This window comes from Rhipicephalus microplus, chromosome 5, assembly GCF_043290135.1.
Source record: "Rhipicephalus microplus isolate Deutch F79 chromosome 5, USDA_Rmic, whole genome shotgun sequence".
NCBI classification, from domain to species: Eukaryota; Metazoa; Arthropoda; class Arachnida; order Ixodida; family Ixodidae; genus Rhipicephalus; species Rhipicephalus microplus.
The window spans coordinates 40,935,732-40,959,471 of record NC_134704.1 but is presented as its reverse complement, the minus strand read 5'-3'; the positions used below and the strand labels follow the sequence as shown (position 1 = coordinate 40,959,471).

At 42.3% G+C, this 23,740-nt stretch overlaps 1 protein-coding gene across 1 annotated transcript in view; it reads right to left on the bottom strand.

Moving 5' to 3' along the window:
* The window catches only part of LOC119174674 (nucleolar pre-ribosomal-associated protein 1), a 341,215-nt gene that overhangs the window by 275,359 nt on the left and 42,116 nt on the right, over window positions 1–23,740 (bottom strand). Inside the window, exons 17-28 of the mRNA XM_037425691.2 lie at window positions 18,636–18,793; window positions 16,648–16,869; window positions 15,331–15,552; window positions 13,385–13,781; window positions 12,582–12,926; window positions 10,785–11,020; window positions 6,193–6,281; window positions 4,233–4,414; window positions 4,010–4,120; window positions 3,793–3,856; window positions 1,359–1,521; window positions 730–814 (exon numbers count right to left, since the gene is read on the bottom strand). Coding sequence (XP_037281588.2) covers window positions 730–814; window positions 1,359–1,521; window positions 3,793–3,856; window positions 4,010–4,120; window positions 4,233–4,414; window positions 6,193–6,281; window positions 10,785–11,020; window positions 12,582–12,926; window positions 13,385–13,781; window positions 15,331–15,552; window positions 16,648–16,869; window positions 18,636–18,793 — 2,274 coding nt within the window. The remainder of the gene's footprint in view (window positions 1–729; window positions 815–1,358; window positions 1,522–3,792; window positions 3,857–4,009; window positions 4,121–4,232; window positions 4,415–6,192; window positions 6,282–10,784; window positions 11,021–12,581; window positions 12,927–13,384; window positions 13,782–15,330; window positions 15,553–16,647; window positions 16,870–18,635; window positions 18,794–23,740) is intronic.

The following is a 23,740-nucleotide window of genomic DNA, read 5'->3' as shown; positions in this document are numbered from 1 at the left end:
CGAATGCACCCTTGAAACCAAAGTTTATTGTTGCTACTCGAGTGACCCCCCCTCTCCTCGCGTTTTTTCATGGCAGTTCTAACATGCGGGGTGATGTTATCAGACGCGCCCTCGAGGCTATAGAGATAGGCCGGTTCATTTGATTTGAAAAGGGTAAAATCATGAGCTTGTTGGTATATATTCATGTTGAAAAACAGCGCGGGTCTACGAGAGAGCACTCTGTCTTGTCACATTTCTTCTTCTCTCGTATACTCTCGCTGTTTTTTATGATGGCTCATTTGATTTCTGCTTCAGAAGCGCTTGCGCATTTTACATCGTAAAAGTTACGATGGGCGAGGGTACGTTATCAATTTGGACTTACGGAACATGACGGTGACCGCAAGAACCCGCTGAGAATGTCCACATATTGTTATCGCAATAGTAACACAGTTTTTACCACTAAATAAGTGTTTTGGACGAGCTCTGCCTTTAGTCCCCCTTTCGTTTAATTTGTGCATTTATTTTTCAAGTTTTCGTACCGAACCTGCATATAACGAAATCCTCTCTATAACAAACTTTTTCGGGAATTTGTCAATTTCGTTATATGCAGTTTGACTGCATTTTTTATGAACAAAAAACCAAATACTTTGCTTTTGCTTGAGACTACAGGCTTTCGAAAACCATACACACATCACTGGCGGTGCTAAAGCTTCCCACTGACGAAGAATACATAATTAAAATAATACCAACCAGGGGCCAGTAGGGTGAAAAGAAGGGGCAGCAGGAACCTTGGATCATAAAGGCTACCATCAGCAATACTGTCCAATGGAAGAACCTGCAAAAAGCATTTGAAGGGCGCAGCATGTAAAATTGCTCACAATTATACGAACGACGTCAGGCATATTCAGTAACATGCAAGGAAGGTGTTTAAAAGCCCTGCTTAGTCACCTGAAAGAGCGATTTTATGCGGGCATAATTTCTTTACAGGCACTCAGACAATTCCCGAATACTAGTATCAAATGAATAAATTTAGATGACTGATGTCAGTATTCTTGCCTCCCTTTATTCCATTTTTTTTCTTTTTTTCATCTTTTAAACCCTCAACAGGTCTTTAAAGCCCCACCATGTCACACGTTCTCTGCATTCTTGACTTAGGATGAGTCCATCTCATAGTGCGTACGTTGTCGCTTTTTGAGTGGCTTTTGACACCATGCACATATAAATTTTCCAATTACACCCTGGGTATGACATACCATACACCTTTCTAGACCCAAGTTTCAAAAGCACATGCCAAAAGCGTGCAATAAAGACAACAATAACATCCATGTATTAGTAATTACAGAATGTCTTGCTAAAACTAAAGTACAAAAGATACATACATCAAGCTGTAGATGCAAAGGAAAACGAAGAACAGTAGCAGCCATTTTGTCCTCATTTATCAGGTTCAGGACTTCTTCGGACTTTGGCTGTTTGAGCAGGCTCACTGAGGCCTTTTTGTGCAGTGAGTAGAAGGACACTGCCGATGGACCCCACAAGAATGGCCTGGCAGAGAACAATAGACACGGCACCACAAATGAAAGATGGGAGCTCATTCAAAGCAGACAGCTTTATCAAAGTACATAGTCTTATAATGCTAGATGAAGTTACACTCAAAACTCATTAAAACAAAGTTGCATCTTGCAAAAAAATAAATTCGTTATACAGTAGAACCCCTTTATAAGAGTCACTGATATAAGAGACACCAGCGTACCTGCAGTAAAATACGGGTTGATAAGGAAATGCATACGAGATACCCTGCTTATAAGGGACATGTATAAAAGACAAGAATGTTGCCTGGAGCATGCCTCTAATAAAGGGGTTTAACTGTATCCAAAAATTCATTATAGAGGTTATTCTTAAAGGGGTACTGACAAGAAAATTTTCACTTATTGTATTTTTGCGTCAAACGATATACTAAGCCTTTGAGAGCATAGAAAACATACTAGTAAGCATGAGCACGCCCTGAAAATTAATTACAGCTTGATTTAAAAACTAGTTTCGGTTTCCACTGTAGCCTAACGTATGTGCAAGCGCAAGTTTTCGTGAGGTATCCTCCTTGGCGCGTCACTTTTTCGACCATCTTCTCAGTCTGCTGCGCTCAGCACATGTGGCAACTGTCGCAGCAGGGGGTCACAATGTTGGATTGCCATCATTTTTAAGGCGCAGGTCTGAAGACAGTCAGCAACTGCATTTTGTGCGTTTAAGCATCTGGAGTTAAGCGCAGCGAAGAGAGTAAACTCTGCTTAGTTGGCCGTCCAGTTTCCGCCTCAGCCCCCGCTTGTTTCAACGCCGGATCGGATTGAAATCGGCAAGACTTGCACCTATTGTCCTTCGTTTCACTAGCGCAAGACAATTCACAGGACAAAATATTGGTGGCATGACGAAAAACTTTAAATCAAACGATTCATTTGCCCGCTGATAAGTGTATATCTTGTATTTACTGAACGTAAACTACTCCAGACTACGCTAGCTTGCTTCAAAGGTATGCTCGACGAAAGTAGGGGCTTTTAGCATGTACGTATACTTCTTTACATTAACGTGTTACCAGATACCGGTTTGCATTTACTGTCTTACTGGAACGCATGTTTTTTAGCGTTTTTGCTCCCCATATGCCGATGTATGCCTTTACGCTTTTACACACCATAAATGGCGATGCTAGCTGCATTTAAACTACCTTTTAACTCAGATAGGGTCGGATCATGACTTCAGGATAATCACAAGATGTTTTTTTATCGTCACAGCATCCTTGTATGTGCAAAACAGTGAAGAAATACATGGTTACTGCTACGATGGTGTCGACATCTTGTGACACTTTGTGTTTCGACAGTCATGAACACATTGGCTTACGCGTAATGTTTTTTAGCCGGAAATGATTAAAATGGTAACTCATTCCTAATAACGCCGCTGCATGGTTTTCACGTCACACGTACAATGCACGATGCTTCTGCAATAACAATTTCGTGATTTAATGGTTTATTTTGGTCCCTCTAAATGGCGCTACCTATCCAGTTGTTGGGGGCTCACACGTTTACGATTTTGATGTTCTAGGCCATTCTAGCTTTAATAATCCGGCTGAAACAATGTATATATACGCTATTGGTGCTCGCACTTCAATTTATTTTGACTCGACAGCTGAAGTTTCCGCAATGTGGATATCACGAGTTCCTACAACTATGCTTGCGGGATAGAGCCACAAACAAAAATCCAATGGGCAGCTTACGTCACGTAAAGACGATCGTATCCGCCGATTCTATTCACTATATGGTAACACAGTAACGTAAATTTAAAGTATTCATTCAAACTAAGAGCCCCTAGTGACCGCACGGCGCATGCAGACTGAGCAGTCATGAAACCAAAATTCGCTTAGGAGAGAGCAATGAAAAAAAAAAAAAAAAGTTTCGTTAGGTATCAAGACAAACTTAAATTTGGCTTTTGTGTTCAAGAACACGCAATACTTTTCTGCGACCTGAGACTTGCCTGGAACTGCCAAAGACTGCCCGGAGAGCAGCGTGCACCAACTCACACTGGCTGAACGAAGCATCACACGTAGTTCTGGATTATGGATTTCAGGGATATAATGAGCCAAATGTAGCCTGAAGAAGGCTACCATGACGAGATAAAGAAATTGCATCCATTAGATGCCGTCTAGTTTTACGTCCATCAACACTGCTAATTCTGGACACTCACACACGCTCCACAGCTATTAAAATAAAAAGAAATAAAAGTGATCAACACAGATGAACACTGCTTATGAACAATTTTTGTCCCTCTTACTTGAAGTTGCAGAGATCCACTCCATTCTTCTCATAAAGAAACATCAAATACAGGATCTTCTGGTCTGAAAAAAAGCAATGTACAGAACAATGTACTAACAACCAAAACAGTAGGTAATGCGAGAAAAACACTACAAAAGCCAAAACCTCACAAGAAGCACAAGCCCGTTCAGGTGCGCAGCATCAGGTGAGCATCCTATTCCAGGATGAATACTCACCTACTATGGACAAGGAGGCTCTGTAAGCACTGAGGAACACGGGGATGTGTTCGACATCACACAGTGTGGGATCACACTGAACCAGGACAGCCATAAGCTCTAACATCTTGTCTGTAATGTAGAAGGAAAAATGCGTGTTCAAGTACAGTGATAGTAACAAGACTGCATCACCGTCTTTAAACAGTCACCCTCTCTAAATGAACAACAAGAACCATTTATGTACCTTTCTGCTTTTGCACCTCGTCTTCAGTGTCAAGCATCAGTGGCAGAAACCTTGAGTGGCCGAACATCATCATGTACACCCGACATAGGGCAGGGTTGATGTCGCCAACATTTCCCACACTGTAAACTTTCTGGCATACTACCGAGAGGAGCTCAAAAGACGTCTGCCCAAAAGACTGCGACCTGCAGGCATTGAAGAACAGATGGTAATGCATTCTTTATATATTGTGCTTTGTCAACACAACGATGAGAAAACAGTTATGCTATTAGAAGAGTTTCCGTCATAAAAACACACTTCGGAGAGTCTTCTACCTGAGCACATTTTATTGACAGTGTTTTTATTTAGTTTCCGAATAGTTGCTTCCCAGAAAACTCTGTTCGTTACTTGCCGTGTAAAACTGGTAGCAGGCACAGTTGTTGGCAAGCTTAACACAAATGCTCTGACGCATGATCTGGACTACTTTGAATGATGCCAGCCGCCAGGCGCTGGACACTGTTGCTGAGATAACACCTCGGTATGTCGGCATATATGGGTAACATCTCGGCAATAGAACCCAAAGCTGCATGGCACCAGAGTCAATCAAACTGTTTCAGGACATGCTACGGAACATTCGTGATAAGCTTGCTGACGACGATATGACATTCGTGAAATGGCGGTATCGGGTGTGTAGTCTCAAAAACAAGGAAAGGCACACAGTGACATGTTTCGTGGCAGAGAGACACCTCATAGGGTACAATGATTGCTTTTAGACTGAATGGCAAAGGGTGTAAAAATTTGCACCATGCATTTTTGTTAAACGACCTTCAGACTTGCTTAAGGCCCCAGCTTTTTAGTGAAGCTGCGTAAAAAGGAAAGCTCAGTTTCTACCTTTTCTCTTTTTTAAGCAACCACCTCTCAACCCACCCTCAACTTCATTATTCCAGTGGCCTATCCATGATGACTCAATCATCCATCCAACAGAAAACATAGATATATATAAAATCTGTAGAATAGAATTTACTTTTAAAAAAAGACGGAGGATTTGTAGAAAAGCTTATGACGTGAAAACCAAAGGGAGCACTAAAGCACCACAATTCCAATGCTACAAGTGGCTACCAATCTATCTCTGCACTGCCGAATGTCAGCCCAATCAGTACAGCGTCTTCCCAAGAAATAATTTTAGATGTAATTTGAACCTTGAACTATGATAAACACTTTATAAGCTGCAAAGCTATGTTTCCAAGAAACACCTATAATAGGTGTATATCTAGTTTCTCTAAAACCCTACCTATCTCCCTGCGAAAAAGCATTTCAACCTTTCATCATTCTTGATACCAATGTTTGAAACTTGACCTGAGGCGACGAAAACTAAAAACAAGAAGGCACATTGCTGCAGCAATTTGTTGTAAACATCTTGCTTTACTTACGGGAAGGGTTGAGCTTTCAAAACAGGACCCAACACAGAACGACCAATGAAAGCACCCGAGCAAGCGACTTATCGAAAGATATACCGGACATCGCAGTGAATACAGTTACCACAGTTTTCGAACTGCAGCATGATCATGCCCCACAAAAATAAAATAATGTTATGTGACAAAATGTAGAAGTAATATAAATACTTGGTGCTTCATGCGCCAAAACCACAGGGTGATTAGCACTGTAACCACTGTCCAATCGAGACAGGCCGAAAATGTAGAGACAGGCACAAATGCAAAAAATTGGAAAATGTGCATGTGCCCGCTGTTGAAATTGGAAACTGGTTTTTATAAAGAAATTTGTTTCCGATTTCAACAGTGTACACACACACACACACACGTTAAGGAAAACTTTTCAAGAAATCAATATCTAGAACACTCCCATTGTTTACGACCGTCTGGATAAGACAGATGCCTTTCTGCATGCATGTCCCATTGTAGATAACTAGCAACGAAATCAGGCCATACGAAATCGCTATCTCTACACTGCAAACAGCGAGACTCACTGAAAGCCAGCCTTCAAGTTGTTCTTGATAAACTGAGGCCAGAGTCCATCTTGGCGAACCACTCTTGCAAATATGCTCTTGTCAACAACCTAGATGGAGCAAGAAGTATGTGCAAATCAGTGACCAAGAACAAAGCAAGCCAGCAAGGCCAGACCATGTGTTTAAGAATATACTATACGTTTGCTAGTTGGTACAGCCTGCTAGCGAACACTGTAGGCTTAGGGTAGACAAAATAATGCTGCGTTAAAAGAACACTGAAGTGAAATGAAAAATTATTTTGACTGATAAATGATACTCTTAGAACTTTATTGTCATTTATTTTACCACCATAGGTTCCTTAACAGATAAAAAATCAATGTCAAAGTCTTCATTTCTAAATTTACTGCCGAAACCCTACCATTGTAATTTCTATGTCTTTTTTTATATTTAGGCCTTATTAATTGAACGAAATTTCAAAAACTTGGTATGTTAAGGGGAGACTCTGGTGTTCTAAAAAAATTTTCTGTTTATTATCATATTCAAATGAAATTTTCAGGCAATGTAACTTTTAACCTGCTGTGAAGATATATGCAATCCATTTTCTTTTATCTTGAGTAGTTTTATAGATATTGAATAAATAATGAATCGTTGAATTGCCCAATTATTCTGCAATTTAATCATTAAATATCCTTGAACACTTTATATGGACATAGTCTAGAATAATCAAGGGTCACAACTATACTATCACTGTAGTTTTAGCTCTATTTTTATAAAAGTTATTGCTATATGTAATATAATGGTTGGGAACATGAGAATTTTCATGAGATTTATCAGCACATAAAAAATTTTCTCTTGACTAAATATAAATTTTAGTAGTCTTATTGTGTATAGGAACTCGTAAGCTGTCAATTACAACAAGAATCGTTGAAATCTGATCACTAGATCAAAAGATACTGTGGGCAACAGTATTGCACATAGGCAAAAAACTGATTTTGAGAAAACACAAAAAGAAGTTTGAAGACTATATATAGGTTTAATTCTTGCCAAAAAAGCAACAGATGGGAGTCCTTTTTGCTCTAGAAGCCACCAGGCTTATAATCACCATCACTCTCTTTCACACGCCTCTTCTTCATGGCATTCTTGAAGTCTTCTGCTCTGGTATGCTTTTTGTCACATGCCGCTAGCCGCTGCTGGTCCTTTTCCAGACATCTTTCAACATCTGTGTTGCCTTGGTTCAAATGCAGCTCCTTCAAAATGGCCTCAGAAGCACGTTTCTTTCCAGCATTGAACCGAGCAACCGCTTCCGCAACAGCAGTTTCGACTGTGAAGAGCGAGGCGTGCTTGGTTTTCGGTACAAGCGACCAGATCACTGAATGGAGGCTCTCATTCGAGTTTTGAGTTTTGCCTCTTTGGCAGCGCTCCAACAGCTTTCGATCTGAGAGGCGAGTGTACACTGGAAGGAGCGCTTCTGCAACATATTCCGGGAGGTCGTACTGATGCTTAGGAGGAGCCTGCTGCCTTGCCACTGCCTTGTTGTGGGCACACCATGAGTCTTCTCCCTTTGGGCACCGTGAATGTTGTGGCTTTGCATCAGTAGAAGTCACATGATAGTAAGTGGCAAGGACAGCATTCTCCATTTCATCGATGTTTCCCTGGTGTGCCTGGAGTGCCCAACCATAATAATTTGTAAGCTTCGTTACAAGCTCAGCGGTGAGCTTTCCTTTGCCACCGAGGCTTGGCCGACCTTCCCCCTTGCTCTTCTGCAGGAGGTGTCTCAGTGCAGCACCCATCCTTTTATGTATATGATTTATGCCATCCTCCTTTTCGATAGCCACGAAGCCATACACTTGCTCCTCCTGAAGGCTGTTGAAAGCGCAGCTATCGCCATCGCACAACATCGTTGTGTAGCGGAATCCATGCTTTTCGAGGGACCGGCGAAACAGAATTTTGGCAGCCTCCACCTCCATCTGGCCAGGCTTGCTCGAAGAGTTTTTTTGGCACTTGTGCCGAGCTCGCCACTCACTGTATCGAGGGTCGTCGTCCTTGGGGCCAATCTCGCAACCCAAACAGAAGTTCGAGAGAACTTTGAAGTCCAACACATAGCCCGAAAACAGTTCTATTACAGTTCCCACACAAATGTGTGACAAGTGGCCACGAGTTAGCCAAGTCCCGTCGTAGGAAACTGCGATATTGCCGGGGTTCCCGAAATTCAGTTCAGAATAGATGGCCTTCACAGCTGTTGCGCACTCGCTCATAATACCCGCGGATGCGTTCATCGCGGCAGGGTTCATCTTGGTTTTGGCGTAGTCTTGGTACGTTTTGTTGTGCATTCCACGACGAGACACATTCAGGGCCAAAAAAATGTCGTTTAACACGGTCTGCCCATTTCCCGTGCTCATAACTGCACGAGCCGCAAGCACATTTACTTCGAAAGGGTTGCAGGTCGCATTCCCCCCCTGCTCTCGGCGAGCTCCATCCGGCGCTGACATCTCCGCAGACGGCACAGTTCACCACTATTCTAACTGCCAATCCGTACTCACGGTCGTCCCGTGAAACGTTCAATGGGCCAGAGCAGAATTCGCATTTCGCGCACCGAAGCAGTTGGTTCAGCAGCGGTAGGCTTAGCAGCGTGAACTCGGTGCCGGACCCCGCTGCTTCCGGGGAATCTCCGATAAGCGACTGCTTTCGGCGGGTAGCTGATAACGAAGACAGCTTCTGTCGTTGCTCTTCCGCGCGATGCTCAATTGCCACTTTTTCCGCTTCAGTCACAAAATGCGTATCGACGCGCGTTGTCCTCGTGTCGTCGGCCACAGGCATCGCTTGCGCGGCTGCAGCTTCGATGGATATCGTACACTCGCTGGCGCATGTCGCGGAGCTCGTCGCCGTCGATTCACTCGACGCTGCTTCAGGTATCCGAGACCGACGCTTGCGTTTTTTGTCGTAGGCATGAGCTGTCGCGAATTTGCGTCGCCCGCCAGCCATCGTCGCGTTCGAACAATTTGTGACAAGGAGTCGCGCATTGTTGCACACAGTCGGGCAGACGAAATTTCGGTCGTCCAATCGGAGAGCAGGATTTGCCCCACGTGGTATAAACGCGCCAATGCCGTGCGAGTATTCCCTCCTTTTCGGTGGCGTGTAGCTCAATAGTCGCCAGACTTAGAGTTGTTTTCTCGCTAAAACCGGATTGCTGAAGAATTTAGCTTTTGAATGATTCCAAAATGGCCGTGCTGCGGCTAACGGTTACCGCAGACGACGGCATTGAAATTGCCCGTTTTGGGGGGGCGTTTTCGAGCGAGAGTGATCATGAAGATCTCTTTAGAATGCAATAACAAAATAAATACTAATCGAAACGCGTTAATATTCCAGCAATACATTCTTTTGGACGTCGAGATTTCGAAAAAAATATTTAAAAAAATTGATTTTTTGGCAATTTTTTGCTCTAAAAGACCCGTGTCTCCCCTTAAGCCTATGGCTCCCTGAGACGACAATGTACTGCATTTTTACCAATTCGAAACTATGCAAGCCCTAGTAAAAAAAATCTATGACATCAAAATGGCTGGTGAGGAAACTTGACGGTGGCGCCACCCACACTTTTTTTTTGCATCTTTCATTTACCAAGTGTCCTCTCGTAACAAGTGTGACATTTCTGGTATCATGAAAGAGTAATTTACCAATAATATAAGAAATACAAGAAGCATCATTTTTCTTGTTATTGTTCCTTTAATGTAAGATTTTTTTGTTCTTTACCTGGAGCTGTAATGGCTGAAACACTTTTAATCAAAGATGATGGCAGGGCGCATAAACCTATGCAATGTTAGCAATTCAGGCTAGCTATCAAGCAGGGCGACCCCAACAGCATGCAAATAAACTTAAAACTTCAGTTCTTCTGATCCTGTTGAAGTGGCATTTGTCGCCATTCGCCTGCTCTAAAATCTGAAATCTCAGTAGGTACGAGACGAGTTCACTTTGCACGGGCATTAAGTTTAAGAAAAAGCTGATGAAATCGTCATACTGCTGTGCTGCACTAATACTCAGTGACAACCTACAAAGAAATGGCAGCTCCACCCACACAACCTCAGTCCACCTGCCTTTCAAAAGTGAAAGACACTCATGCTAGGTAGGTTTTTTTTATTTGCTGCGAAAGTAGGCTTTTTCTTTTTTTGCCTAATGTACGAACTATGCAGATTAAGAGATAAAGGTTCACCGTTACTGCCTAAAACATTACGCTTGACCGAGAAGCAATGTAAGAATCCCTGACAAAATTTACCAGGACATTCAAGTGTCTGACCCAAAGCCAGCGAGACAAATGTGGGTCTACATGGAAAAGTCGGACAAATGAGTAAGCGCTATTGAGCGAAGGCTCACAGAGCACTTAATGCAAGTTTTCTGTTGGACGTACAGTGATGGCTGTAAGCAAGCATTACTTTATTTTTTACTTTCTTCACTTTTCTTTTTCGTTGCAACCGACAGTACTTTTATATCTAGTGTCTGTACAAACAACCTGCAATACTCTAGTGGTGCAGGTGAGCACCCTAGCTAGCCCTTCTCACACTCTGTAACAAACAAACAACAATAAAACAGGTACAAACTCAGAACTACACAGTGTTACTCACTTTTGCGGTGGCCACAACCTCACGCAACTGCTGGAGAACGTGCTCAGAGACGTCGGCGTGACTGCTTGCCAGATTGGCTACGCACTGGAGCAGAGTGTGGAGGCACGAGTCGCAGACAGAGCCGTCGAAGAGCTCCTCACTCATGTTGCGACACAGCGTGTTCAACAGTGCCAACTGGAGCTGATGCTCAGATATGTCCAATAGTATTTCCACAAGCTTTGTAACGCTCTCACTTCCTGAAAGAGTGAAAGGAAAGAAGTACGGTTTGGGATTACGTGCATGTACTGATACGCATATGCGATGATACATAATTAATGGTGTATTACTGTGAGCTACTTGAAGGGACCAACAACCATTTTTTATGGTGCCTATATTTTTTAGCGCGAAAGAAATCTTACCCGTCAGTGAGTCTAATCCTGGAATGGTAAAGTGTAAAATGCTGCGAAACATTTGTAATCGCAGTTTTTTCTTTCTGCCGCGAATATCAAGTCGTGTGCTCACAAAGTACAGTGAGCAGTTCGTGTTCGAGCGAGGTGGTTTACTGCACACACGTGCACTCTGTGCGCATGCGCCACGGCTCATATTGGTTCACTTGCGGCTGCGACGACAGCGCCGCTTTTCACCGTGCTACTCCTTTTACGTCGTAAGCGACATAGAATTGAGTGGGGCTGAATAATAATATACATACTCTAACTTTGAGGACTTGCACTCCCGACAGCATCAGACTACGCGACCACGTTCAGCAAAATGATTGACTCCATATTTCATAATCCAGCTTCAAGGCTCTTCCGCTAGGCCGTGCAACAAGATGATTTTTGGAAATTTAAAATGCAATTCAAAAATATAAAGACTAGTCACAACATGAAAAAAATGCTGAAATATGTCACTATCTGGGTGCACGTTAAAGAACCCCAGGTGGTCGAAATTTCCAGAGCCCTCCACTATGGTGGTTTTGGGACATTAAACCCCACAAATCAATTAATATTTTCATTTTTACTACAATTTAATCGCACATTCTCACCAGTTAAGAGTCCCTTTAAAGAGATGAAAATTCTTGAACAGGAGGTGTTGCTGGAACCAATGTTTTAACAACCAGTCTTGTCTTCTTCAGCAGAAGGCAAGCCCCTTTGTCAAAACATTCGCTTAAGCAACACTCCTTGCTCAAAGAATTTCCGCCTCTTGAAGCCTCTGTCTCTTGAACTTCTACTCTGTTTATAAACTAGCACTTAGGTGTTACTGCCATTCTTATACTCTATTTGTGCTATCTTATAATAAATAGTCTGTGCACGAACACTGTGGGCAAAAGAAGAAATGTGCCTAAACCATTGGCGCAGTCCAACAATACACCGCACTGTCTTCGCCAGCCTAAGTTGAATCCATATTAGCAAGTACGCAGCTTCGAAGCTGTCAAATGGTTCAAACAAAACCCAAACAGTGGAAGAAATTTCAACGTAATGAAAATAACACGAAACTTGAGCTCATCTACCTGATGCTGTTAACATCCCCACATTAAGTGAAAATCTTTAGAGTGACGTTATTCACAGTCATATAATGACTGTGAATAATGTCATTTTATGCAAGACACCACATGGACTGCAACGAATTCACATTATTTATGCAGGCTGGCCATTGTCTACCTGTCCTTTAGCTCCATGCGGTGTGCATTCCTGCACCCATTAGGATTGCGCACATAAATTATTATGGAGAGTTGGCAATACACCTGCGATCCCAGACATCGAAGTCAAATAAAAGTACGATAACACCTTTTCTTTTTTCTTTCTAACAAAAAGAACTTACCAAGTTGGCCAAGCTTCATCAGCGAGCTCAGGCACGACATCATGTCATCGAGAACCTGCCGTGTCAGGCCCTTCTTCATAGCGCATGCACGCTTGGGTAGCACAAGAAAGGTTTTGGCAAGCCACGCAACGAGTTTTTTCGGGGCATTCTCCCTGCTCAGACCTAGACAGAGGCTCCTCAGAAAGCCTGCCAGGCTGGCCATTGAGAGGTGGGACACCATAGGCTTGAATGACCCAGGAATAAGCTGCTGCAGGTCTTGCCGATGTTGAACGTTGTGCTTCATCAGAAAGTTCACAATGTCGATTCCAGCTGAAGTCTGGTCCTCCAGCAGGCGCTTGAGATCATCTGCACGAGAAAGCCGCAGCCCGTATGCTTCTAAGTAGCACCAGCATGAGGTGCTAGGCGAACAAACACTCGCCACAGAGACACAGTAGGCTAAATAAATGATTCCTCCTGTTGACATAGTTACTCAAGTGCGTAGTTTTTTTGTTTTTTTTTCAGTTATCCTTCTACAATAGCAGAATACTACACTTGCTGAACTTTCTGCTTCCACTGTCTCTCTAAAGGTCATTAAAGAAACTTACCGGACATTGGTAACACTTCAGTGCACACACAATGTGCGAAAAAAAAAAAAAAAACGAAAGGCGAGAAGACAAAAGGGCGGGCCTTTTGTTTTTTCGGGCACGCCCCCTTTTCGACTTTCTTTTTTTTTTTTTCTATTGTGAGCACGCCAAAATGTTTCCAAGAATGTCCTCAAAACATAACTCACCCAACTTTCCATACTACTATTACATTAAACTTACCGGGCCTAAAAGCGAACACGTAGACAGGCCGGAACTCAAGGAATCGCAGGAAAGCTTCCAGCAAGGACACATTGTCCTGGCTCTGAAGAATGGAAGAGAGCATGTTCTGAATGACTGCGGCTGAAAGTAGTGGGGCGTCCTGTTCACTTCCTTTGGAAATGCAGCTAAGCCAAGTCCTGAGCAGTGGACCCACGTTCCTCTTGCATCTTGATGGCACTGGCCCAACTGCCTGAAGGAGCACTAGAATGTCTGACTCATTGAAGACACAAGTGAAGGCCTGCAGCACCTTGCTGACGTCGATCTCTCTTGGCAATGCACCTGTGGAGATCATCTTCAGTGACTTATCCTTGACGAAGCACAGGGAAGCTTGCAACTCTTTTGGTATGATAGACATGTGCTGGAAAAAAAAGTAAGAAATCAATGCATTCATCAAGGTTTCAAAGGCCTCTTCAAGAGAACAACACATTTTCAATGAAGTAAAGCAATCTGCCCAGTCAATGGGAAACGCCCTTGTAAACAGCTGACTGACCCAGTTACTCTTTTCTCAAGTAAAACCAGCACAGCCCCTCAAGTAAAACCTGCACAGCCCCTCAAGTCACAAATTTCTTGCAGAACGCAATACAAACCGATACACAGAACAATACACAGCAAGTTTTATACATTGCCAATTCGATAATCTTGGATAATTAACAATTTTCCTATCACGTCTATTTAGAAAATTAATATGTCAACTATGTTTTGGCAACTGATAAATACACTTGCCACATTCATCGAGTAAATGCCAAGTATTGTATTTTGGGTGTCATACCTTTATTTACCGGGCAAGAATATGCCCCATGAAAAGTTATGTTAACGGCGCACTGTATTAGCACTACCGCAGAATCTCGATGACAAAATTCCAAGGGAGCACACAAAATATTCGTATCATCCTGAATCCGTATGAACCAAAAACAAGTTAAAGCTGACCATAAAGACGAAGAACATTATGGGGTCAACTACTTCTTGCTAAAAAAAATGCCATGATGTTTTTTCGAACCTCCCTGCTTTCACTGCCTCTCAATAAAGTGCCGTGGTTTCCTCACTCATGCTGCTGGCACCACAGACAAGCTGAATTGAGCTGCTCACCTGCAGCAGTGAATCGTGTGTTCGTACCATCCACAGTGGCTGGAAAAACTGTTTGTATGACACTAAACCACGGCATATTTTATATAATGTAGTCTCTGTGAAACAACCTTAAAATTGACATCATCCCAAAATTTGCATCAACCGTAATCGAATCATCAAGATTCTACAGTATATGGTTATTTATTGTTGCTACAATGCAGCAATGTTAAGCAAAGAGTTTTGATCTTATTTGTAGAACCCCTTTTGCTTGATTGATTCACTGCCTCATACGTGTGTTCATCCATGCGTGTATGCACACGCAAACACATACACGCTGATACACACACACTCGCTTATTTCCCTTGCTTCATGTCAGATTCACGCAGCCCTTTTGCATGTTTGTGTGAACATAAGCAAAAAAATAAGTGTGATGTATTATGACATGCATGACTGTTGGACTGTTGAGCTTAAGGATGCTACTAAACCATATGAATAGAGTGCGAGCGTATAAAGTTCACACACTAAGTGGACAAGCGTATCAGTTGATGGCGGTATTGGCAACACTCCTTTGTAGTTCCAGAACACTATGGCACTTTCCAATGTAGTACTTGAAACGTCCACCAGAAGGACTCTGGTTAGGGCTAGCTGGTCATACACGTTGAAGCAAAATACGAAACAGCGCTTAACACACAAAATGAAAGAAAGAACTGACACACATGACACGTTGAAACAAAAGCCTGCTACTGAGCAACAAAAATGCTTGACAATGCATTCAGCCACATTTACAAACTTGAATGTGACTGACAGGCTAGCCAGTCCAAATTCAAAGCTTTCACACGCACCTGCATAACGTGGTTGATGGTGTCGAGTAGGAAGAATGAGTAGTTGCATGCGAGAGGATACAGGCAATCTTGTGCATCGCGGAGATAAGCAGAGAGGGTCATGTCATCGCGAAGCAGCGCATCAAGCAACACACCAGGCTCTTCCTTCTCTGTCCTCAGTTCAACGGCACGTCCGAAAACATCCTTTAGGACTTGGAGCAGAGCAAAAAATTCGTGCGCAACCTAGAAAAAAATAAAGAAGTGACCGTGAGTTCTTCTTAGCACGAAGTTGCATAAAAAAGAAGAGAAGAGAGGAACACACAAAATAGTTAGTCTGAAAAGTATAAGACAGAAATTACTCCAATAATAGACAGTTCAAGCTATAGTTATTGTGGATCAGTTTATGCCATGCAACATGAGAGCCGATGAATTCGTACTTGAACGTGCGAGAGACATCACCGAAAACTGAACCTTTAATGGCAACTTGGTCTGTCCACAACAGTTTTTTCTTCTTCCAAATTTCATGTTGGATGTAAATATCATAAAGATGTAATAACATAGACAACATACTAGACTGCTCATTATGAAGATACAGAAGACTCTCGTTAAACAGAACCTTAAAAGACCAAGAAAGTGCATTCCACTTAACAGGAGTTTCATTTACTAAGAGCTTAACAACCATGAAGAATCCAAGCATGAAACCAATTACATTAGACATAGTCATTTTGTTTAAGCAGCAGTTTGGATCAAGAAATTCCCGTTTACTGTGAGTCTACTATAGTTCAACTTAGCCAATGTTATCAGAAAAACGAACTTGAGGAGGTTTACTAATAGAGACTTGAATGTTGCACAGCAAAGCACCCTTTTCTTTTGCCTTTGAGATAAATATCATATATATGAATCATTTAAATTCTTTTCTATGTATCCTAATGCATTTGAAAATATGTGTTTGTAACAGCGATCATAGTAAAGGACAATTTGTTGTTTCAATGCGTCGTCCCCTTGAGAGAAAGCGTGAAAAGGCTCGTCTAGCTAACCTCTGCACATTTTTACAATGTTTCTACAGTACCTTGGTTACCACCAGCCATGCAAGGTGCCACCATACTTTGGGGTCACTGGGAATGCCACTCCCGAATTGTCCGTCACTGTGCAACAGGATGAACATACAATGCACCAAAGCACTCAAACCTTAATGTAACGAACCCAGATATTAAAAGTTATTTACCTGTAAGATGTAACATTGTTATAATGAGGTTTGTGTGCATGTGTGTGTTTATATATGTTTGTGCTGCCCTTGGGGTAGTGTTTTCCAATACTAAGTTCATATGAGTCACTTACATGCTTCATTTCGAAGAGTTTCCGTGCATAGAGCATCAATTGGTAGAACAGGCTTCTGCATTCATTGAGGCTGCAAGACGTTAGGTCTACAGTACTTCGCACTGTCGAAGACGCCATCTTCTTTGCTCGCTGCGGAGCGTAGAGAATGTCTAGAAAGACGCGCTCCAGTTGTTGCTCCGAATCAGAAAAGAATTCCTTCACCCCCTCTTCCTTCATTGGCCTCTGTCAGCAAAACAGAACAAAACAGAACATGTAAAGAGCAACAAACTAGAACATGATATTTAAATACCATATTTACCGGAATGTAACTCCCGCCCTGTTACTTCTGATTCCCCACAAAATGGGTTGGAAAATTTGCAGCATATTAAGATAGGAGAAAAAAAAACTAAGCAATGTTCGCGACAGTGACAACAACTAATAGCTGCTGACCCGCAGGTCGCACGTTCGAATCCCTGCTGCGGCGGCTGCATTTCCGATGGAGGCGGAAATGTTGTAAGCCCGTGCGCTCAGATTTGGGTGCACGTTAAAGAACCCCAGGTGGTCGAAATTGCCGAAGCCCTCAACTACGGCGTCTCTCATGATCAAATGATGGTTTTGGGACGTTAAACACCACATATCAACAACAACTGTTAGAGTCGTCAGTGGCGATATTGGAGACAGAGGATGTGCTCTTGGAAGCTGCTGAAGGTTAATTTCTTGCTCGATGCCTGGTGTACCTGGTATTTGTAACCAGTAATGAGCAAATCACATGTGGCTATAGATACAAAATCTCATTAAGGAAGCACTATAGGTAGTGACAACAATAGGGGTGTGCTAATAGTGAATTTTTTAACCGTATCAAATACATATCGAATAGCAATGATATTGAATTGATTACAAATCAAATATTGTTGGAATAGTTTTTGGATATTAAGGCAGCCATTTTCAAAGCATTCCGAGAATGGTAAGGTAACGATTTACGAAACAGCCCAAGAATTTAGCATTTTATTCTAAACAATTACTCACAAGCTCTAACAAAGGAGTATACGATTACTTTTAACTTATAAAAATAAGATACTATAATTATGTAAACTGCGGCAAGTTCATATACAGCAGCAACTAGAGCCTTAACATTCTTGGAAATATTTTTGAACTGCAGGTGTCAAGGTGGCACTTCGGCACTTCGTCAACAGCTTTTAGGTGAACTGACATAGAAATATTAAACAATACTCATAAGTCAAGATCAACATGAATGTTATGATAAAAATGACAGACTAATGACTTACACTTCGGCGATAGTGACATTTCGAGCAAAAATGCCTTTGTCCTGTAATCAACACAGAGTCGACAGTACCGTAACACTCTGGGCTACATGCATTTCTGGTGTAATGCGATGAATAAATTAAATAACATCACCCTTTTCTGTTCTAATGTTTTGTTCAATCGCAACTTTTTTCGTCAGAGATTATTACATATTCGAAAAACATTGAAAAGATATTCAGCATTTCTATTATGCACAACTTGATTCAATTACTGAATCAATGAGAACACTATTCAATTTGTTATTAAAATTTTCTGATGTTCGCAGACCCCTAGGCAACATGCACGACATGGTGCAGCAAATCGACAACAAGAATGGGCCTCCCTTCCCCCGAAAGAATTCCTGGCAATAGGGCAGGCATGAGGGCATGCTGAGGTGCAGAGAAGTTCTTAAGAAGTCCATAAATAATATATGCCAGCTAGCTAATTTGTTTGACATGTAAACACCCGTTTTGCTTCAAGTGGATAGGAGGTTCTAACTGCAGCAGCTGGGGTTTGTCCGTTATGTGTGCTAGAGTCGAGAGAGACGAGTCTACATTCTCCGCGTCACAGAGCAAGCAAACTGCACTTGAGTAGGCTGTTTGTACAAGTGACTATCCACCAATAGACGGGCTGACTGCATCGCAGAAAAGCTAGCTCAACAATTACAAAAAGGCTTCCATTGTTGCGCGGATTAGGCTGTCACTCACCGTCACTGGCAAAGTGTTCGATGACCAGATGGAGACATAGCTGAGGAGTAACTTTGAAAGTGATTTCGAATTTCTGTGCAGGAAGTTGCAGAAAACCAGAGGGCGCTGCTGGTGATGCAAGATGGCCTTGATCACAGCGTAGACGTAGCTCTTGTGCACTGCGGTTGGAAAGTCGAGTGAATTATCTAATTACTATATTAACAATTACCAAAACCACTCACGACATCCACGAAGCTCTTGCTTTGCTAAACTGATAAACTCGTTATCTGTTAAAGGAGGATGAGAAACTCACTTGTTCCAAGATGTTTAATAAAGCAGTATACAAAGTACATAATCACGCAACCATAAGAAATTAAAACACAAGCATTGGTTACCATGTTTGTGCAGTGTTGTGTTTTTTATATGCAGCTTCATCAAATGCCATGGCCCTCCAAATGGCCCATCAGAACATATTAAGCACTTCAAGTTTCAAGTTTTCAACTTTTATTATTTCCAAAAACAAGGTACAAAATCTACGATATACAGACGAGGGTCCCTGAGCCAGAGACTTTAGTGGGACCCTCGGTTTGTCGATACAAATCGACGGTAAAATTTATACAGAGCAACAGAAAATTCTTACAATATACGGACATCAAAATACACTTTTACATCACAAATCAAGCCAAAACATGCAACATGGTATAAAAAGAACCGAGAACAAACGAGTCCAAGCAGTTGTTCTGAAGTTGAAAATTATTTATGATCAACGAAGTTTTGACATATAAGTTCGCTTTAGCCTGATTGGTGGGCCTTCTAGAAGAACCATGTGGTTTGAAAAGTAGTCCTTTAAATTATAAATTATAGTAATGACCTGTAGCAATTACAATGCAGAGTCTAGTTTTATTTTTCTTCCAAATTAAGATTATTGAAGATTGTTTGCAGATATGATAAATTCAATTAGTAAATCACAAGCACCCAAAGAAAATGAGAAAAAGAGCAAAATTAAGTATCACAAGCACGCATAAAAAAAAAGGAGAAAAATGCAAGAGTGAGAAAATTGTAAAGAGTAATCAAAACTAAACATTAGGATCATCACTCCATTGGGGTCATATCAAATCAAGTTAATCATGAAACTTCAAGTGGCAAAACTACACTATAGTAATAAGCCACGTCGTCGTTGGAAACGCCGCGATAACTTCAATCACCTGGGGCTTTTAATGTGCATTTTCAATAAATATAAGCGGGTGCTTTTTCATGTTGCCTGCACGTAAACATGCCTCCATTGAAGTGCAATCAGATTTGCAGTATGGTACAGATCCACTGAAAACGGGAAGACAAAAAGCATAACGCTCACTGCTGCTAAAACTTCCCAAAAGCTAAAAGAAAAAAAAAGAGATATGTAACAGGAACAACTTTGGAAATCCCTAGAAATGGATCTACCACCCCTTCAGGGTCAATGACGTAGATGTACAGTATGATACACTGTTAAAGGAAACACTCGAATAAATGCCATCAATATTGCTGGCCCTCTAGCAGCAAGTAGATAAATAAACAATCTTCTTGCACGCCACTAATCTGTCAAGAAAAATCAGACCTTTCTACCACCGATAGTCTTATGAAAATCAAAGCCTCTATGCTACTGTCAGATAGAGACATCTAAACATGCTGTTATTGAAGGTGCTCCCTTTAACAGTGGACGCATCTGTACATCCTTTATGAACACCTTCAAAACGGTCAATGATTACATCATCGCTTGTATGTTTAAAAAGCGCATCTTTTTAAATACTTTCTCTTACTTGGCCTGTGCTGCCGCAGTGTGGGAATACATGAAAATTGTTCCTTGCGCCCATGTCTCTCCAGGTTGTTTGTTTGTTTTTAATGCTTTACAACAGCGGCACGCCAGCTAGTTTTATTTCTGTCTTTCGGGTCGTTCCCACTACTCCCATCCACAAAATTGATGGTTGTCTGATTTAGAAAATCCTAAAGGGTGACCATATTGTTACTCTCCGATTATTCCTGCCCGGGGCACCATCATGCCTGTTGCCATGCAGGCGCTGACCGACACAAACGACGCCACTGTGGGTGCATTTTTCGTTTGCAAGATTTGCAAAAAACGCTCCTGCCTCGTTGGCGATAAGACCAAGGACTATAATTTCTCTGACTTGTTTTATACCCGTGCCACATGGGCATAAAAAATTACATTCGGTAGCGAACTATTAAGTTCCCGAATGACTTTTTTTTTCGGCGGCGCTGCTACACGTCCAAAGGGAATAACATTTGACTTGATGTCAATAGCAGCACCTTCCTAGTGAGCAGCAATAAAAAAAATGAACAAGCGTTTACAAGCTTCATTCACATCAGATAATAAATAAATGTATAAATAAGCATATTACACTGCCGTTAGATTTTGTTCGTTACTTCGTTTCACAACCTTGCGACCGACCATGTAGCAATTAAGCCAAAGCTAGTCAGATCCGCAGCGTAAAAAGAAAATGGCGCCTGTTGCATTTATTTTACAGCATTTACCAGCTGAAGATAAGTTTTTAAGCACTTGTTTAAGTGATTAGCGAAAATAAAATATGCAAAAGGTTTACTTCCAGTCAAATCAAACGTCATTTTATACAGTTACTTTATCAGCTGTGCCGTCGAGAGCACTCATTGCTCAGACGAATGAGTGCTGGCAATGGCATTAGGTGACAAATGGTATTTGCGCAAATGCCATTTCGTTCATCCGTCTGGCACCGCGCGAATGACATTCAATCTGAAGGCATAAGGAAGTAAATGCCATTTTCTCTGCCCGTGTGGCACGGGTATTAGCCTTGTGGATGTGCGCACGCAACCATAAAGTTTTCTTTAGTGTGCTCACTTGCAGAGTTCCTCGCACTACGGAAGTGCACGCTGGTTTCTCTGATGCGAGTGAATTTAGTGGCAATTCTTTCTAATCACCGCTCGTCTGCCAAGTCAGAATCGAACTATTTCGATGGCAGCCAGTCATATGAGGACTTACGTGTTCACACCTAAATGTTTTTGAGTGAGCACCATTTTAAAAGCTTGCACGACGAGACGAGGCTGATTTCATCACAGGTGACTATTCTTACTTCGTGTTTACACTTGATGCTATTTCGTGCACTTATTATTGTATGCCTGTGAACTACACAGATGCTTGATGCAACGAATGTATTCTTTACATATATATATATATATATGTATATATATATATATATATATATATATATATATTTACTGAAGAAATTTTTCCGATGGGCCAAACGTACTTTGTAAGAGGAGAAACACAACTTAACGGTTGTCTTAGTTTTATTACCAACGGTTTCGACCGGTGGACCGGTCTTCGTCCGTGTTTGCAAACAACGAAGACCGGTCTACCGGTCAAAACCGTTGGTAATAAAATTAAGACAAGCTCCAAGTTGTGTTTCTTCTCTTCTATGTATGTATATATATATATATATATATATATATATATATATATTGTTACGGTTGAATTAAAGGATAGGTGGATTTATTTACAGGGTGAGGATGAAGTTCGGCAGTCGCGGTAAAGATGGAGTCCTCACTCAGGCCACACCAGACAACGTCGTCTTCCTCTTCTATCTCCCCGGCACATACTACAGCCCGGCTCATACCGTAGCAATCCCCCGTTCACAGACGAAGCCCGCTGGGCGAGTTTATGTCACTGGAGAGATGAAACTTCTTGAGGCGAGCCACGTGCACCAACTGCGTTCGATTTGACCGACGAGAAGGTGTCGTCAAGCGTGCCACAACGTACTTCAAGTCAGTCAAGCGATCTACAATGACGTACTGGCCTGTGTACTGCGGTAAAAACTTCTGACATAAACCAGGTTTTCATTGGGGGGTCCACAACCACACAAATTCACCTTTGCGGAATGAAATGGCATCATGGCGTTGATCGTATCGTTGCTTGGAGCGATCTTGTGATGCCAGTGTTCGCAAGCGAGCAATTTGGCGGGCTTCTTCAGCCCAGCACATTGTTTCGGCCATGGACTCGTCGGTATGGAGCTTAAATGGGAGGATTGTATCGAGGGAGCTGCGTGGTGATCGAGCGTAGAGCAGGTAGAAGGGCGTGAAGTCCGTGGTCTCGTGCTTCGCTGTATTGTATGCATAAGTAATAAATGGCAAGGTCTCATCCCAGTTTTTGTGGTTGAATGCGACATACATTGCGAGCATGTTAGTAAGAGTTCGATTGGTGCGTTCTACAAGACCATTTGTCTGGGGAAGGTTTGGTGTCGAATGTCTGAACTGTGAAGTGCAGAGGCGAAGCAATTCTTCCACAGCGTCCGCAATGAATTGGCGACCACAGTCACTAATGATTACTTGAGGTGGACCATGGCGAAGAACAACGGAGCGTAACAAAAAGGCAGCGACGCCATCAGCTGTAGAAGATGGTATCGCAGCGGTTTCGGCGTATCTGGTAAGGTGGTCGACGCACACTATTATCCAGCGGTTGTTGTTCGAAGATCGCGGAAACGGGCCCAATAGGTCGATGCCCACTTGCTCGAAAGGCGTAGTAGGCGGTTCTACGGGATGAAGAAGGCCGTGCGGTGCACTGGTAGGTAGTTTGTAGCACTGGCAATTCTCGCAGCTTGAGACGTATTGTTTTGTAAAATCTCGCATTCGGGGCCAGTAAAAACGCTGCTGCACTCGATGCAGTGTGCGAATGAACCCAAGGTGTCCTGACGTTGGATCATCGTGCATAGTACGGAGAATGTCGCATCGAAGACTTTGAGGTACAACCAGTAAATAACGTGCACCGGTTGCTGAGTAATTCGTTTTGCACAACAGTCCATCACGAATGCGAAAGCGACCACTGCCTTTGAGATTCCGAGGGTCAACGAACAATGGGTCTAAAGATAAATCATTCAATTGTTCTCGTTTGAAGATATTGGCATCAGGAAACGTGTGAGAGACCGCAGCAAAACAGATGTCAAGGGTATCTGCACTGTCTTCCGTCGTGGTCATGGGTAGGCGAGAAAGGCAATCTGAGTCCGAATGACCTCATCCACTTCTGTACGAAATGCTGAAGTCAAATTCTTGAAGACATAAAGCCCATCGAGCAAGGCGGCGACTTCGTGGTAGATCAGGCGCTTGAA